Here is an 18014-nt window from a genome sequence, read left to right as displayed (position 1 = left end):
AAATAAAACAAGGGGGACAAATGAATGTCAGTAGAGGGGGCAGAGAGAGAAGAGGGGAGGGGAGGGGAGGGGGGATAGTAGAGGATAGGAAAGGCAGCAGAACACAACAGACACTAGTATGGCAATATGTAAATGAATGGATGTGTAACTGATGTGATTCTGGAATCTGTATATGGGGTAAAAATGGGAGCTCATAACCCACTTGAATCAAAGTGTGAAATATGATATATCAAGAACTATGTAATGTTTTGAACAGCCAACAATAAAAAATTAAAAAAAAATTGTAATGCAAAAATAAATAAATAAATAAAAAGAATTAATTGGATAGAAAGTGTATCTTTATTTTCTTATACATCTGTTTAAATGATTTTTTAAATTATGTCTTCATTAAGCATAAAAATGTCCTAAATGGAAGAAACTGAAACTTATCAAGGTAAAAAAAAAAAAAAAGAAAATCTGAGATGGTATACATTGTACAGAAAACACTCCTCATCCTTACAACCTGAACCCTACTCTAATCCACTAAGTTCATTCTGGAAGGGTTTCAGCTATCAGAAGTTACAGGGTCAATATTTGGGACTAATTAAAGGAGTACTCTGCTATTGTCAGAACTAAAGCCAATTAAGAGACTCCAAGACAAATGAAGGTTCCCACAAAATGAGAATTGAAGTTAATTCTGAGGCTGGAACTCCCTCCTTGAAACTTTCATTTTTAAGTATGTATTTGAAGGAATCTTATAAGTAATATGCATTTTGAACTTGTTATATGTACTTAAAATTTTTCTGATGGTTGATTTGAAACCCTCAGTGATCCTAGTATTTTCATGCTCCAGGCTCATTGCAGGAAGAATGATTTTTAGAGGAAAACCTACAGAACCTAGCAGGTTAATTCCAATCTAAGCAAACTTGTGAAAAACTTGGCATGTGGGAATGAGCCAGAAGGATAAACATCTAAGGTGAGGAAAGTTAAAAAAAAAAGCCAATTATCACAATTAGCTGGTTGGAATGATTGTTCTATTGTGAAATTCACAGAGCAGAGTTGTTTTTCCAGGAGATGATAGTGTTAGTCTACAGAGGTTTCGAAAGAAGGTTTTGTGGGATTTTTGTAAATGATGGAAAATATCACACTAATGCTTAGTTTGGCACTGAAAGTGTTTTTTCCTAGAGAATAGCACAAATCATTTTCTTTTGTTCAGTGACCTGAAATAATGCTGAATATTGTTTTAAAGGAAGAGGGAGAAAAAAGAAGAAAGAAAAGGAAATGGCTCATGACAAAGTTTTTGTTGGTATTTAAAAATGGATGTAAAAGATGCTTTGAAGTTTTTCTGTTACACTGTGATCAATGGATTTGTGCATATGTGCTGATACATGTGCACATGTGTGTTTCTATGTGCATGTGTGTTTGAGTAGTAGGTTAAGCATCTCCTCATTCTGGGAGTGTGGAAATTACCTTTCAACTTTATCCTCAAATTCTAGATTAAAATGGTTCACTACTTTAAGGGTTTAGCCAAAAATGAAATAAGTTTTAATAAGGAATGCTTTTACAACTAGAATTTTTACAACAGAACCTCTAAAATACTTCATTTATCTTTATCTTTTGCTTCCCATTGAAATTTCTTTAGCTAATCAAAATGCCCTAAAAACAAAGACTTCGATTTATTTGATAGTAACCATTCCTTCAGCATTTCTTTCTTAACTTCATTCCTTCCTTCCTTCATTCACTCATTCCCTTCTTCAATTTTTGTACCATGTATTATAGAAACAACCACGCAAAGGGCCCACAGATTTGCAGCAGAGACAGTGATGACAACTGAGGACTGCAGACCAAGTCCTGGTTACTTGTTGAGGCCCCTTTGGTCCTATGATCACTTACTAGTTCTCAAATCTATTTAGTATTCAGGGTATTTATTGACACGTGTATGTCTAGTGCCAGGCATGAATTTGGGAGCCTAATACTTTATCTTTTGACTCTGTTAGTGGGGTTCTACATTCTGCTAGGTACTGTGTGGATACAAAACAAGATGATCAGTAGATGTATGAATGGAGAGTGTTCTAAAGATAGAGAGATTACTACAGTTTTCCCTAGCTCCCAAAGTCTTCATGGACACAGCAGGCTTTGAGTGGATGCTGAAAGGTTTATGTGATGCAAAAAAAAAAAAAAAAAAAAGGAAGTGTAATGGGGCACAGGATCCAGAGCAAGGCAGGGAAACTGGAAACCTTGGATGACCAGGAGAGTTTCCTGGCTGAAGCAGAAGACTCATGTTTGGAAAATGAATATAAGTTATGCAGGGAGGGAAGGAGACCATCCTGGACATTGTCAAGAGGAAAGGAAAAGGATGGAAGTATATTTTTAGATAAGTTAATCGAGGGTGCTTTGTGCATGGCCTAAAGTCCTTCTTTGGGGATCTTGCCTATTCTCCACTTCCAAATGTTTGCTGGGGGACTGCCAAATTGGTATCCCACTTTTCTACCAAACCAGTGAACACATGACTATGGCTCTGACCACCATTCCTCTAAGGACAGAGAGATTGACAATCTAAAACCTTCCTCTGTGTTTTTCCTTGTCACTGCGTGACAATGGAATGGAGATAGAGATGGCTCTGTGGGCATTTGAGTTATTGACAACTATGAGGCCTCCTTGTGTTTTGACTGCATGAAACCAGTTTTTCCCTTTTTTGACTTCAGGTGGTTTCCCCAACTAGATATCTAAACAGATCTCAATCATTTAAGAAAAAAAAAAAGCAAGCAATTACTCTGAGATATTCTGACAAAAATTCACAAGGGAAAGCTGGATTGGGAGGTGAAGAGAAAAATTTCACTTTTAAAATTATGTAGACAAATTCAATAATACCAATTTGAAATTTATTTTCATAAAATATAATTATGATAGCTAACATTTACTGAGCTTTTTTGATGTGCCCAACATTATTTTTTGTTCTTACTGCATTAACTCACTTATTACTCTCAAAATCCCACTTTCCAGACAAGAAAACTAAAATACAGAGAGATGACATAACTTTGAAAGGTCAATCAATAAATAAGTTTTGGAGCACAGATACAAACCCAGGAAATCTTACTCCCTAGGCTCTCTTGAATTAAGTGGAAGAAATAATGACATGTAACACAGATCTTTTATGTATTTAAAATTTGTGTATGTGTGTGTGTACACACACATTTACTGGGATATTTGGGTATATGTTGGTGAAAGATTCATAATCTTATTTTTTAAAATTTTATTTCAGTTATTCCTTAGAAGGTCAGGCACTTTAAAAAACAACAACAACAACTTTATTTTGTTTATTTAGTTTTTTTTTTTAATACAGTGCTGGGGATTGAACCCACCGTCTCAAACATGCTAGGCAAGCACTTTACCACTGAGCTACAACCCCAGCCCTCATAATCTTATTTTAAAATTAATGCTTATAGCCTTCTCTTTTCTGTGCAATTTTATAGCATATGCAGATCTATATAATGCATGTTGATCATTCATTGACTATTATCTTTAATAATATTCATTAGAGGACCTTCATTGTCAATGAATCCATTCCCGACTTTCTATCATTCCTTGTCTTGTTTATTTTCTGATTCTTTGTTCTGCACCTGCATCAAAACAAAACCTGTACCTATTTTTGCACTTGCATAAATTAATTTATCTTGGATTTCCGCCTAAACATATTCTGCAACATATCAGCCCTATGGTATATTATTCACACCTCTCTACTTAGTACATGATGTAAAGTAGGACATTTCTAATTGTCTCAGAATTGGTGGCTCTAGTCCTTTCTGGAAAGTAGTATTTAAGCACTACACGTTCTAAAGAGAGCTGCCAATAATAACAGTTAAGAGATGTTGTTCAGTTTGGAGATTAAAACTCTACCCTTTCTAGTCCCTTTGAAAATTACATAAGAAGATACACTGGAGCAGACAGGAAAAGAATGTTCAATCTATACTGTAGCAAGGGAGGAGAAGCAGATGATTACCTCTATCTCATCCCTAACCAAGCAACAGGGATTGTGGGTATTCTAAGATAATCAGTCAATTATACTGTGGTCCCTACTTGGAATCTACCAATCTGCATGTCTAATTTGGTAGCACTAGTGTGAAAGCTGAAGACTGCAAGATAAACTTTGATGTAGAGTTTCACCAGTATCTATGGAACCAAGCCAAAATAAGACCTGAGATTTCTGCTCACCATGGACAGCTGCTCAGTTCTCTTGGGACAGCCCTCCCTACCCTTATTCCTCCTTTCTCCAATCATATTTCTGAGGTTAATGGAATGACAAATTAATAAATGAACATAAAAGTGGTTTTCTATATGTCAGAGATTCTTTTACATAATTGTTAAATTCTAGCTCATTTAATCTACATAAAACCCCCAACAAAGTAGATTCTCTATTGTCCCAATTTCGAAGATGAGAAAGTGAAGCCACAAGGAGATCGAAGTAATGTGCTCAAAATTACAGAGCTAGGAAATGGTAGAATCAGGTTGAATCATGTAGACTGGCTCCAGAGTTGCTTCCTTAACCTCTAAGCCCTTCTACTCCTACCCCTGCTCATTTCTCACCTGAAGCCCACACATCCAAACACCTGCCAAAGGCCAGGGTAAGGAAATACCAAGAGCCTCCCCATTTAAAAAGCCTCAAGACACAGCCTGTCTGACATCAGAAGAGAAGAAACAGGATTGAGATCAGGTACAATCTGTAGTAACCAAAAACAATGAAAAAAACTCTTTTAAGTTTCCCAAAATGTAGTGAAGTGATAGGAGTTCAACAAAACCCTGTCAAAAGCAGGGAATGTGGGCAAAAGCAAAGCATTGCATATATGTATCTTTGGAGTTCAGCCTGTGCTCTAAGCAAGTCACACATTAAAGTAGCCACTGCCCTGTGACTCACCCCAGTCTTGGTCATACCTTGCTGAAGTACAGAGATGATCCAGAAGAGACAACTCCACATCCTTGTTCTGGTTTTACAATTTCTCCCCCAATTACTTCTTGCCAGTCAGACTCCCAACCATTCTGGTTCTCAAAATCCGACATAATTGTGGAAGGAAGTGCAGCTTCTGGATGGCATTCAGTGCCTTGGTATCCTTGGTCACACCTATGAGAGAGCAGGGCCAAGTAACCAAGTCACCAACTACTTGGCAGCACAACAGCCATCTTGCCAAAAACATGTTAGGTGTCTCACTTTTCTTTGCGTCTTATCATTAGCATGAGATTTTTCTTTACAGTGTTTATCTGTGTATGTGGTGTGGTACTAAAACAATTTAGTTTTCATACTCCCCCAAATAAATAGAATCCTTCCTGAGAAGACATCATGGTAGAATGGTAGAATTTAGGCATTAAATAGCAATGAGGAAGGACACAGGTATATGTGCTTATATGGAGTCGGGGTAAGATATAGTGGAATTTTCCGGCAGGCTTAAAAAAGTCACATAGAAATGTTTGTCTGTTCAACCAACATGCAACTATGGCCATGTTTCAGTTTCTCCTTCTGATTTAATTATGTCTCTTTTATAGTCTTTATGGATTCAAGTGTGTTCCTTTCTCATTCTCATTAGTGATAATCACTGTCTCCCTGCATGTACAACCTTGAGCTTCTGTTGAAGTGGCACAGGAGAGCGAGCTGCAGTTTCACTAGTGCTTTAAGACTTTCAAGGAGAGAAAGGGGAAAAGACAGCAAGGCGTTTTTAATAAACTCTGAAATTTAAAAACCAGAAGCTGTTGTCTCTAGACTATATATGGCTTTATACTTATTTTAATATATCTTTTTTTTCTTTTTTAGTACTAGGAATTGAAACCAGGGGTACTCTATCACTGAGCCACACCCTCGGATTTTTAATTTTTTTTTTTCATTTAGACAGGGTCTTGCTAAGTTGCCTAGGTTGGCCTAGAACATGGGTTCCTCCTGCTTCAGCCTCCCAAGTGACTGAGATTACAGGTGTTTACCTCTGTACTCAGTTAATGTAATGGTGGTATCTTTTACATCTAAAGAAAGAAGAGAAAGTAGGCTCATTTTCTTTTGGTTATTTCATCATTTATTAGTCTATCTACTAACTGATGACAACAGCTGTGGTATACTCATAGACATGATCCTGAGAAGCAGGGATGGTTTGCATTTACTGGAGCACGCACCTGCACATGCCATGGTCACATGAGCCATGCCCACTGCACATGTTGGGGCACTGCTGCCCGATGTAAATGCTGTCCAAAGCCCACTCATCCTGGGCTGTGTAGTAGCTCTGACTCCATCGGAAGCGGGTGGCACTGGACCTGGAAACAAAGTACATAATAAAAATAGTGCTCCAGAATGCCAGAGCGCCAGATAACTCACTTTCTGGAACTTGTATTTAGCTGTTCATCATTTATTTTCACTCAACTACTGTGCAATACAACAATTCTATCATGAATGAAAGTTAAAAAGAAATCCCCTATATTAGATATACTTCAATCCTAATTCATTTGAGATGTTTTAAAGAAAACCAAAATATCTTTATTTTTGTGGCTGCTCAGAGATTTGGTGCTAGAAAAAGAACAAAAGAGGATACTTTTTAAAAAATAAAAATATCTACTAAATGGAGGCTTTCACAGAAAAAATGTAAAATTTCCAGTCAGAATAATTCAGTTTCTCAGAACAAATGTATCACTAGTTATTGGCAGATTTTCAGTTAGCTTACAATATAAAACAAAAATTTTATTTGGGGTATTATAGTTCAGGGGGAAGAGGACATATTGTATATATACCATACTATTTCACAAATAAGAACACCTGCATGTTAAATTCTGCTTCTTCTGAAACACTGACTTGCTTAAATTTCAGGGACCAGCTGATCTTTACTGGAGATGAAAACTGAAGGGGAACATTGCACAGAGAGAAACACTTGGGACCTTAATTCATTGAAACCAGATATAAAGCTTAAAGAAGAGAGTATTTTGAGAGCACTGTCAAAAGGCCTCCAGTCACTCACTACTTTAAAATATTCTTTTTAAAATTATGGCATATTTCTCACCTGTAAGAATTTTCAGGAATCTGTCATTAGATCTTTTTGGCTAAAATACTAAACAAAATAACAAAGAAAGGACTTGCAGAATGATTGTGGTTGCTTAGCTTCCTGATTAAACCATCCCTAAGCATGCCATCTACACATACATTTGATCTTAATGTCTCTGAATGATCCATTAAATTTTCAGTATCAATTACACATATTAAGTACTCCCTAAGTACATAACAGACCGTTAAAATCCAGACTGAGTTTTATTGTTTATTTTACCAATGATCTGTTGCTAATAGGTTGCACTTTCATTCCTGGTAGGATAATTCCTGGATTCACTGGGGTATATCCAGTAGACACAGTTTTGCTGGTGTATAGTCCTCGTCAAAGGACATACAGTAGGACAGATGTACCACCTCCTCTATGGTAACAGATTTGTGCTTGTAATTAAACGGTCATGACAATTTCCTTAGTCCCATTAAGAAATGGTTTTTAGAAAAGCCCTCTCTAAAAGTGGATACATTGTCTTGTAGTCTAGAGCCCTACAGAATAGAAGCAAATAAAACTCATGCACCATTGTCATCATGAAAAGGAGAGTTGACTCTAATCTGAGTCAAGTCCAGGACCACAGCTGACGAGACTGTAAGATCATCTGAGACAGGAATATCTTTAGTTCCAATGGTTTACACAGGAAAAGAATAAAGTAAGTGCTCATAAAATTGTGTTAAAAAATGAGTCAATGAGTGGCTGAACAGCTCAGGAAAGGGTAGACTGTTTCTCACTTCTGTAGGTAATATAGTAAAGAATCAAAGGACAAGACCCCTCGGACCCTGCTGAACAATTTATCACCTGTGTGACCTTTAGTGAGAAATCTAAGCCTTCAGGGGCATCTGCTTCCTCACTTCTCAAATAGAGGGTTTCAGCAAACTGATTTCTAAGATCCCTTCTAGCTCTCAAATAAAATGATTCCTCTAGTGGTGTGTTGGCCAAGGTGACAGTTTTCTTTATAGTTACATGCTGCTACAAAACCCATGGCATACTTTATTAGGAGGCTTTGTCACTTCCAGTATTTAAATGTGGTATGAGGGTTCAGGAAGCTGTCCTAGATTTCCCAGTTCATTTATGCTTTTACTAGTCACGTGCAGACACATTCTGAATTCTTTTTCTAGGTAAATTAAACCTTACACACATTCTATGAACTCTTAAAAAAGTTATTTCCTTAAGACAAAAAGCTTAAGGGGAATTATTCCATTTAAATAAAACCCATAGTTTAATGTTCTGATGTTAATTAAGAGAGAGTGCAATAAATGGTGGTTGAATATTGGCTTCATTTTTAGTGAGAAAAAAAAATCAGTTGTGTGAGCCATCTCCAGCTGGTCACACGTGGGAGGACAAGGTGTGATCTCACTGATTTTCAGCTGCATCACTGCTAAATATTGGCCCAAAATACCAATGTTTAATTTGCCTGATTCTCTTTTTCTCCCAACTAAGTAATCTTAGGAAGGTCTTGCACACTTTGGATAGAATCTGAAAGTGGAACTACTGCTATGTGGGTCATGAAATGAAGTTGACTTGCATTTAAAACCCAAACTCTATGGATTCCCCAAAGCAACAGAACTTGAATCTTCATTTAATTTTTTCCCCCATATAAACTTCAAAACAGAAACAAAGTGGCATTGAGTCATCTCTTGGTAGTTGGATAGCCTGAGGAATCAAGGTAAATGAAGGCTGACTAAATTGTATTTTCCACCTTCAGAGTTCCTGTAATTACATTTACCCAATTATTCTGAAACTCATTCAGTCATTAGGTGTTGATTTGTTTATGAAGTTGGCGACTGACAGCTGTTTGGGTCTCATTAGGCCCTGTTCTTATGTAAATGTCTCTCATAAAAACGAAGTTAATTTTCATTGGGTAACAACTGTTCAGTTCTTATACAATATAATTTCTCTGAGCAGGTGTATACATTTGATATTTCCATTCTAAGTTATCCTAACTAGTACATTTTCCAAAGTTAACAGATCTTTAATAATGCAAGAATCACATTTGCTTTTATGCATTCAGTTTATATTTTGTGTAAGTTTGAATCAAAATAGCAGAACAAAGATTTGTCCAAAATAACACAGCTTCAAGCTAAGCTTCATGGCTTTCCCCAATGAAATATTATTTGCGAAAGTTTGAAATGAATATAATAAAGTTATCAAGAATGCCAAGGAGAGTAAATATATCTAATCTTTATAGCAGAAATTTTAAATGTTATAGATCCCAAAACAATGGCAATAACCAGTTAAACACTATTTATTTAAATGTAGCAATAATGTAAGTATTAGTCAGTAAGAATGCTAAAATAAATATCCTACTGAGCTGTTTGTTTTTAAAAAATATTTTCACTTTCTTTTTCCAGGGCTTTGAAGGAAAGCTGGAAAAGCAGAAAGAATTCATTTCTTTTTAACATGTGTTTAAAGGCAAATGCACAAAAAAATAACTTAGTTGATTTTTTCTGTCTTCAGACTGAAGTATCTTATAATAAAATATCTCTTTAGTTTACTGAGGCACACTGAATTGAAATTCTATATAATTTTCCAACATTCAATGAGCCACCTACGATATAGTAGGCACTGTGTTCAGGCTAGAGTTTAAGGGTCAATATATCTCCTTTTCAGTGTTTAATTAACATTGAGGACAATTAACCTCTCCTGACTATGCTAAAACTTTCACTTTGCTGATACATCTTTCAAGTTAAGAAATAATAGTGCAAAGAAAAAAAAAAGAAGAAATAGTAGTATAACATACATTTTGAGTGTAAAATATCTATAAACATGTTTTTCTGATAAGGTTAATACTTTTGGGGTACTTACTAAACTACAATAAATAAGAAAAATAGCTCATAATGTTTCTAGGGGTGAAAAGACATCTCTAAAATATACCACTGATATTATCTTACTATAATTTTGAAATCATACCACACATTTTCATGAATAAAAATAATTTTCAAATAATGATAGAAATATACTTATTTGTATATGTGAAATAAGGGGGGAAAACCCTCAGTAGCTTGGGTCCAGTATGACTACTACTTCAATTACAGATGTATCATTTTGCATAAATTTCTACTGATATATATGATTAGAAAGTCCTTGAAATTAAATAAAAGTTTGATTATATTCCCAGCAGTAGGCATCAAAAAGTAGATCTTGCAGAAAGTAAGAACTTGTTATACAAAATATCAACAGAGTACCCAGAAATGGCTCACAGTTGGACAAAAAATAAAAGATCTGTGTGAATAAAATTTCAAGCATTTTATTCCAACTGTCGTAATGATGCACCCTTAAAACTAATTAAGGAGGCATTCTTACATAATGCCATTATTCAATTTTCAACTAAAAGTATTAAAATAATGCCAGGTTGTTATTTAACCAATTATTTTTGTGTAGAATCTAATTTTTAGATAAAATAATCTGAGGATTTATTTCATAATTTTCTTTTCACCAAAGGGGTATGGAAGATAGATATCACAGAAAAATATAATACTTGTCTCTCTCATGCTTTTTCTGCTGTTCACATCACAGAATCTTACAATTCCAGGACTGTGACGGACCCTTAAGATAATCCAATTTAAAAATTTCATTCTATGCATAAAGAATTGGCCTTAAAAGGTAGTGAATGTGAAGATCATGTGGCTAGCCTCTGACAAAGCTACTCTGAGAATTCAGGCCTTCTAATTTCTATCTGGGCTTCTTCTTTGGGCAAAGTTCATCCTGTTCAAGGGCTTTAAATCCTATTCACAGTACTTAATTCTTAATCCCCCATCCCTTAAGTACTGCACTGTTTTGGTTGGTCATCCTAACATGAAACAGTGTAACATCCGGGAAAAACTATTGTGTGGTTTTTTTTCTTTTACATTACTAAAAATATTCTTTCTTGATTACTGAAGCCTCTGCCTCCTAGGGATGATTTTTATTTATTGAAAAAATATGACTAGAGAAAGGAGTATATGTTAAGTTTTTGATATAAAAAGAAGGGCTTTGAAGCATGTCAATAAATTTGCAATTTATACTGCTTGAAGTTTTAGATTCCTGTATCATTGCCTTTTGTATGTCAAATCTAAAGGAACTGGCTCTTAAGTTCTCACCCCCAAAATAAAAACTTGGGGCAGGCAAGAAGGGATGTCAGAGGAAGCTGGGACATGGGAAAGAAATTTTTCATTAGCTCTATTTTTTAAATATTTTCAATACAAAAGAAATATCTGGGTTTTTGGATGGTACAAAATAATGAATAAATATCTTGCCATTGTGCTTAACTCATCTTAATATCCAAGTCATGCCAATAGAGATAGTAAGTTAAAGTGACAGCCATATCTAAAGATGTCATCTCTCACCAAGTTTTTTGGGGAAGAAGCACTATGACTCTTCTCCACTGTGTGAACTCACTGGCATGGTAAATGCTTGCTGATGTAAATTCTTGACAACTCGGCATACTTGGAAGGCATTCCTGAAAGAGAGATAGGCAAAATTAAACTCCATCTTCTATTCCCCAGGGGAAATATGTTTACTTATCACTGTAAGTGAAAAAGACCTGAGGGAGCTGGGCATGGTGGCAGATGCCTGTAATTCTAGCTGGGAGGCGCAGGCAGGAGTATTGCAACTTCAAAGCCAGCCTCTGCAATTTAGCAAGGCCCTAAGCAACTTAGTTAGACCCTGTCTCTAAATAAAAAATAAAAAGGGTTGAGGATGTTGCTCAGTGGTTAATTACCCCTAGGTCCCAAAACAAAAACAAACAGAAAAACCTGAGGAAAGTCTAATGTAATAATCTTAAGTATTGGTGGTGGTGATGTGGATGCAATCCATGATTTTGGGAAATAACTGCAAATAAGATGCTACATGGAATTAAACGTCTCCAAGTTCTCACATGTACAAACAGAAATGGATTAGGAGCCATTTTTAAAATCTGTTATTAGCATACAGTAAAATTATTATATTCATCATGGTATTTATGCATTTATTACAATGCCAGATTATCAATGTATATATAAAAAAGTAAATTTTATTTTTAAAAAATGGATCTGTATTTCTTTTTTGTTTTATTTTGTTTCTAAAGAGAAACCAGGTAAAGATAACTAGGAAAGGAAGAGATGAAGACATGAAATGGGGAAAGGAGAGGAAGTTTACAGTGAAAAAAGAGTAGAGAAAATAATATTCAAAACACAATTTGAGAGTATTCGTTCTTGAAGTTATTCCCATTTAGTATCTCAGAATGAAGAATGTGGTCTCCTTATAATACATTGCTGACTTTATGTCAGCTTTAAGCTATATAATACTTTTTTTTTCAACTCAAAAGAGACTTTTAGAATTTTAACTGCTTTCAAATGGAAAAGGAAGAAGCCACCAATCACAAACATGAGAAAATATACTTACTTCCTGGACAAGATGCCAGGTAAGGCCATGGTTGGTTGAGTACTCCAGCTTCACCTGGTTGTCCATGTGTGGGGTATATTTCTGGCCACATCCCATCACCAAACTGAACTGAATCATATAGGAAGCGCCTATCTGCATTGATTGTGTTTCCACATAGCGCATACTTGAGGCGAGTTTAGAATCTCCTGTAAAACTGAAAGAGACAGAGGTGGAAGTCAGAAAATTCTAAAAGTGATGTATCAGAAGAAAATTAAGCTCCTCACTTTTTTCTTTTTTTTGGTACTGGGAATTGAACCCAGAGGCACTTAACCACTGAGCCACATCCCAGACCTTCTTATTTTTTATTTTGAGACAAGGTTTTGCTAAGTTGCTTAGGGCCTTACTAAGTGGTTGCGGTTGGCTTCAAACTTGTGATCCTCTTGCCTCAGCCTCCCTAGCCACTGGGAATATAGGTGTGTACCACAGCTCCTCACTTTGTGCTGTATGCTAGAACAGTTTCAGGTTACTTATTTAAACCTTGCTAAGTTTCAGAACATATTTCATTCAATCAAATAAATGTGATTTAAAATAATCAATAAAATAAGCTACTTTTTAAGAAAGTTGATACCTATAATTGTCAAATGTACCTGAAATTGGGTATTCACTCATATATTGCCCTCATTAATCTCACCTCTTGCAATCTATCCAAAGGAAATAATTATAAATTCAGAGACAATTTCACAAAAATGTGAAGAATATTACACGATTAATTATAATATAATTTTTTGCAATCTTATTGTCAAACTAGAGAAAAATGGAAGGCTTAAGTAAACTGGCATAGCCAGCCACCTGGCAAAAATTATGTATATTTCAAATATTTATGAAGGTCATATAATCACATTAAATTTATATTATGAAGTACATTTCAAAAATCTCCATAAGATGATGAAGAAAGGAAATTGACCAGAATGCTTGTGGTGGCTGTGTTTGGTGGTAAAAAAATTTGATGATTTCCAAATTTTTTTGTTTTATTTTCCAAATAGATTCTAATGCTCATGCATTAAGTACTAAAAAATCATAAAGTAATCTTAGCAGTTGTACCCTAAGTCAGTAAAATTCCCATGTTTTACTGGGTCCCAACTGAGTGCTATATAACTGTAATTGTAAACTGTTTGAAGGTAAACAAAATTATTATTATTATGTTTTAGAGAAAACTTCTCAAGGAATTTGTAATCTACCAGAGAAAAATTAAAATATGGACACATTGGCATTGAAGTTACACAGGTCAACTGCACTAGGGTTTATCTGCCATGGCACTTGTTTCTGCAATTCTATAAAAGGTCCACTACTGCTCTTCCACAGTAACCCCTACTAGTCAAAAGGCACAGAAGATGTGGGCAGAGGAGCTAATGTAATACTTTGTTGCATTTAATATATTTTCTATTATGGTATCAGCAAAATAAGGAGTAACTATGATGACTTGCTTCTTGCAGAGAGGAAGATGTTATTTATAATGGAATATTATTCATATATAGGTTCACAATAGACTTGGACTTGAGGTTATAAAATATAAACTTTTCCTATCAATGAGTAATTGCCATTTAGATAAAAGATTTTAAATTAAGATTTATACTTGGAAAATGAGTAGAGAAATAAAATAGAAGAGCTTCAATATCTGCTTTAGTAGAATGTTAAAAAAAAAAACAAAGGAAAGAGGTATATTCAGGATAGCTGGTCTTGCAAATCAGTTAAGAAATAGCAAAAGCCACAACTTGTTTATTATTATCAATAAAGGTGCCCATCATTTGTTGTTAGGCCCAGTCCATGACTGTGCTCAGAATAATACCCAAGTTATCTTCTTTAGTTTCATCTTCAGAGTAACTCTGTATAGTAGGAAAAATGATCTCTTTTTAGCAATTGAGGAAATGGGCTAGTCAATGGTAGAGAATCAATGAGAAATTGGCTTTGCTTGACTCCAGAGTCTCTTAACCAATACACTATTTCCGTATCTTCCAATCATTCTAAAATTGGGAGAGAAAAACACTGCAATTTGAAACAAATTTTACTTATAGTTAATTTATAAGTCATTAACTTATGCAATGATACCATGGTGTTAAAGATATAAAGCTATGATTGTTGTTTTATGTTAGAGTACACAGGACACAATCTAAAAAATGCAACACTGTAAAATGAAATTTTTAGCAATATTGGCAGAGTAAATCAACATAGAACAAAAACAGTAATAAGCCATATAGGCACGAACTTATCTCCATAATTTCGATGGTCTTCTGAATAGACACAAAAAGGTTTTCCAAAGTTTTTTTTCTGGGAGAAATAGTGGTGCTTTTAGGATTAAATACCCTTTCTAAAGCTTTCAAAGAGGAAGGTAATTAGAGGCATGCCAAATAGGCTTCATTTAAATTGTTCTTGCTTTAAAGATGTGCTGTTTGTCTTGAAAGAAAACCCCACAGCGCAGGCAGCATAGGTCCTGATGGGTCTGCAAGTGACATGAAGACACTAAAGCCTTCTCACTTCTGCCATGCATGGTATTTCCCCACCCCAGAATTTCTGAAATAACTTAAGAATATTTTCAGTTTTTTTTTTTATAAATTCATCTCTTTTGGACTGTTTATTGTCTCTATAATTCTATACAAAAGCAGAAGAAAATCTGTGTTTTTCACACACACGTTGTGTGCACCTAATCATTTGTATCCATCACAAATGGAACCATGAAATTTGCTGAGGACCTGGAAACATACACACCAAAGGACGTGTTCTGAGCTACTACGATGGAGAACAACAGATTTTGATAATGCCATGACACCAAGAAAATCAAAAGATAAAATATATATAAAACAGCGAGTTCAATAAGCAAAATGATGGCAGTGAAACAATGACAAGTCTTGCTTAGCAACTATTGTCTGTCAACTGGTGGAAGCGCTGTCCAGTGGGCCTAGTGTTTCTTATTATGGGCAGATGCTTAAGAGTGGGCCAATTCAACTGCCAGCCACAGTCTATTTTCTCCCCAGTCACCTTCCAGAGATTGTGTCTACCAATGAGTTCTCACCAATGAGATGTAAGAGATGCTAGGTGGATTTACTCACTGGCTCAATTACAAGCTTTTAAAAAGGGACAGATGGAATTGACTGCCACACCCTTCTGCCTGTTGCTTCTATGGGTTTCCTTCCTTTCTAGTGACAATAACAGAACAAGCAGGTGGGTGGAGATAACTTTGCTGACATTGTGAAGTGGAAGCATGGGTCTCTGGTGGCCTTGTTAAGATACTCACCAGTCCTGGGCTGTCTATCCTAGGGCTGCTTGTTATAAGTGAAAAAATAAACCTCTTTACTTTTGTTTATGCCATGGTCAGTGTTTTCTTGTTTTATAAACTGGCTCTGGATGCATTTCTAACCACTACCCCTGCCATACCCATAGCGCTGTACGCTGTACGATATGTATCCTTAATGCCTTAATCAGAAAATAATACAAGAAAGGCACAAATGTCTATGCTTTAAGTTCTAGTTCATTCACAGCACAAGTTCATCTGACTGCCTGACTCAGTTGCGGTGTTGGGGGCAGAGAATTTCCTCTAATTTACAGAACTGCTCCTCTTTGCTGCTTACTGAAGTCAAGATTATGTTTACAAAGGCAAAAATGAACCTGAACTTTTTCTCCGTTACAATCATAGGAAGAGAAAAGAACAGGCAGCATCAGCATTCTGAGAAGAAATTCTGGAGACAGAATGCACTGGGAATCAGGAGGCTTAGCTTTATTCATGCTAACTTGCAAGAGTGCCTTAAAAATAAAGGAATAACTTGTAAAAGTTCCTGTGTTTAACTGCAAGATTTCATGAGCCAATGGGGATATCTGTTTCCACTAGGACAATATTACCCCTCCCTTCAATTCCAACTGCAAGAAGGCTAGTAGGCTATTATGACACCAGTCAAATGGATAACACCGTGATGTAGCTTCAGTCTCCACAGTTCTAAGTTCTTGGTATAGCTCCTTCACCTCCTCCTCCCCTGCTTAATTTCAGGTGCTGCTGAGGACCTGCTTTCCTGACCACATTGAAACCTCCCTGCAGCGAGGGATCATATTTTATTACTCTGCCTCCCCAAAAGATGCAAAAAAGACCTGTATCTCACAGAAAACATGGTGTTGGACACCATGATGTTTCAATGGTTGGATTATCTCATTTGACCTTTGAGCCAAGGCCATTTGGGAGACATCAGGGATCTGTAACACTGTGTCACAGAGAAGGACAACTGAGAGATGGAGTTGCTGGTCCCAGAGTCACACAGTTGCTAGAAATCAAGAAATGAGACCTTCTGACTTCTATTTTGACTTTCTTTCCACTATATTCCACCTGGGCAAGGCTCTCAAAGAATGTTTGCTAAATGAAATAAGCACATGAGTGCAGTCTCTCACCTGGGGAGAAGACAGGTTTTACGAAACTATAGCTACTTCAATACCATAATGAACACAGATAAGGTTTTGAGGTGACCTTGGCTTAAAGAAATCACATTCTCTCCAGAGTCTCTTTTCCATCTTCAGAAAAAATAAAAGACTTTCATATGAAAGGCAGATAACATATAACTAAAGTAAGCAGTAGAATACTTGGGCCACAAACTCCTTAAAAGCAAATTCATGTCAAACAGCCAAATCATCCAGGGACTGAGTCATTTTTGACAACTGATTTCACCTCTTTAAGAATATTTTTGTCAGACAGTCAACATGGCTGAAATCTCATTATTAATGTGCTGTAACAGAGGACACTATATCCATATTTACATTTCTTAGAAATCGAAGCAAAACTGCTATTTTCAAGAATCTCACAGAAAAGAAAAAATCTGCAGAGTTCTTTTCAGAGAAAAGAAGACTCACAGAATGCTATTTTTTTTGAAACTACACATAAGTTTTAGTCATCTGCAGAAGGAGATGTGAATGAATCTCGCTCTTAGATATCATTGTCTTTTTATGTTTTTATAATCATCAAAGGTATGTTCACTAGATTTGATAGAAAAAAAAACCTGTTGATACCATGGGATTAAAGGTAGCATTTTAACTCAGTTGCTATTTCTACAGTATTAGAAATAACCATAATATTTTAGTGGATTTTATAAATTGTATACTTACTGAAAAAACAATCTGACAATGTAGAAGAAGCATTTTTTAAAAGAAATTAGAGCTTGCAACTCCATTATATGGATATGATCATTTAACATTTTAATATAAATACTTCTAGAAATTTTTCTTATGCTTACATAAACATACAGACACATATACACTCATTTTTATTCTGTAAAAAAGTTAAGAGCTGGGATGGATTGCACATGCCTGTAATCCAAGTGATAAGGGAGGCTATGGCAGGAGGATTGCAAGTTCAAAGCAGCCTCACCAACTTAGAGAGTTCTTAAGCAATTTAGCAAGACACTTTCTCAAAAGAAAAAATAAAAAGGGCTGGGAATATGGCTCAGTGGTTAAGTGCCCTAGTTCAATCCCTAGTATTAAAAAAGGAATCATAGTGTATTTGCCTTTTTCTTTTTTTTTTTTAAATGATTTCATGGCCATCTTCCATTGTCATTTTTTAAAATTTAATTTAATTTTTTAATTAGCTACACATGACATTACAATGAT

The 18014-nt window shown here is 35.6% G+C and overlaps 1 protein-coding gene across 1 annotated transcript in view; it reads right to left on the bottom strand.

The window, feature by feature from the left end:
• Reln (reelin) overlaps positions 1-18014 on the bottom strand; it is a 470436-nt gene that overhangs the window by 111245 nt on the left and 341177 nt on the right. Inside the window, exons 22-25 of the mRNA XM_015488375.2 lie at positions 12399-12591; positions 11363-11475; positions 6130-6267; positions 4909-5095 (exon numbers count right to left, since the gene is read on the bottom strand). Of these exons, the coding sequence (XP_015343861.1) occupies positions 4909-5095; positions 6130-6267; positions 11363-11475; positions 12399-12591 (631 nt within the window). The remainder of the gene's footprint in view (positions 1-4908; positions 5096-6129; positions 6268-11362; positions 11476-12398; positions 12592-18014) is intronic.

Source organism: Marmota marmota, unplaced genomic scaffold (assembly GCF_001458135.2).
Source record: "Marmota marmota marmota unplaced genomic scaffold, marMar, whole genome shotgun sequence".
NCBI lineage: Eukaryota > Metazoa > Chordata > Mammalia > Rodentia > Sciuridae > Marmota > Marmota marmota.
This window is presented reverse-complemented; position numbering and strand designations above follow the sequence as displayed.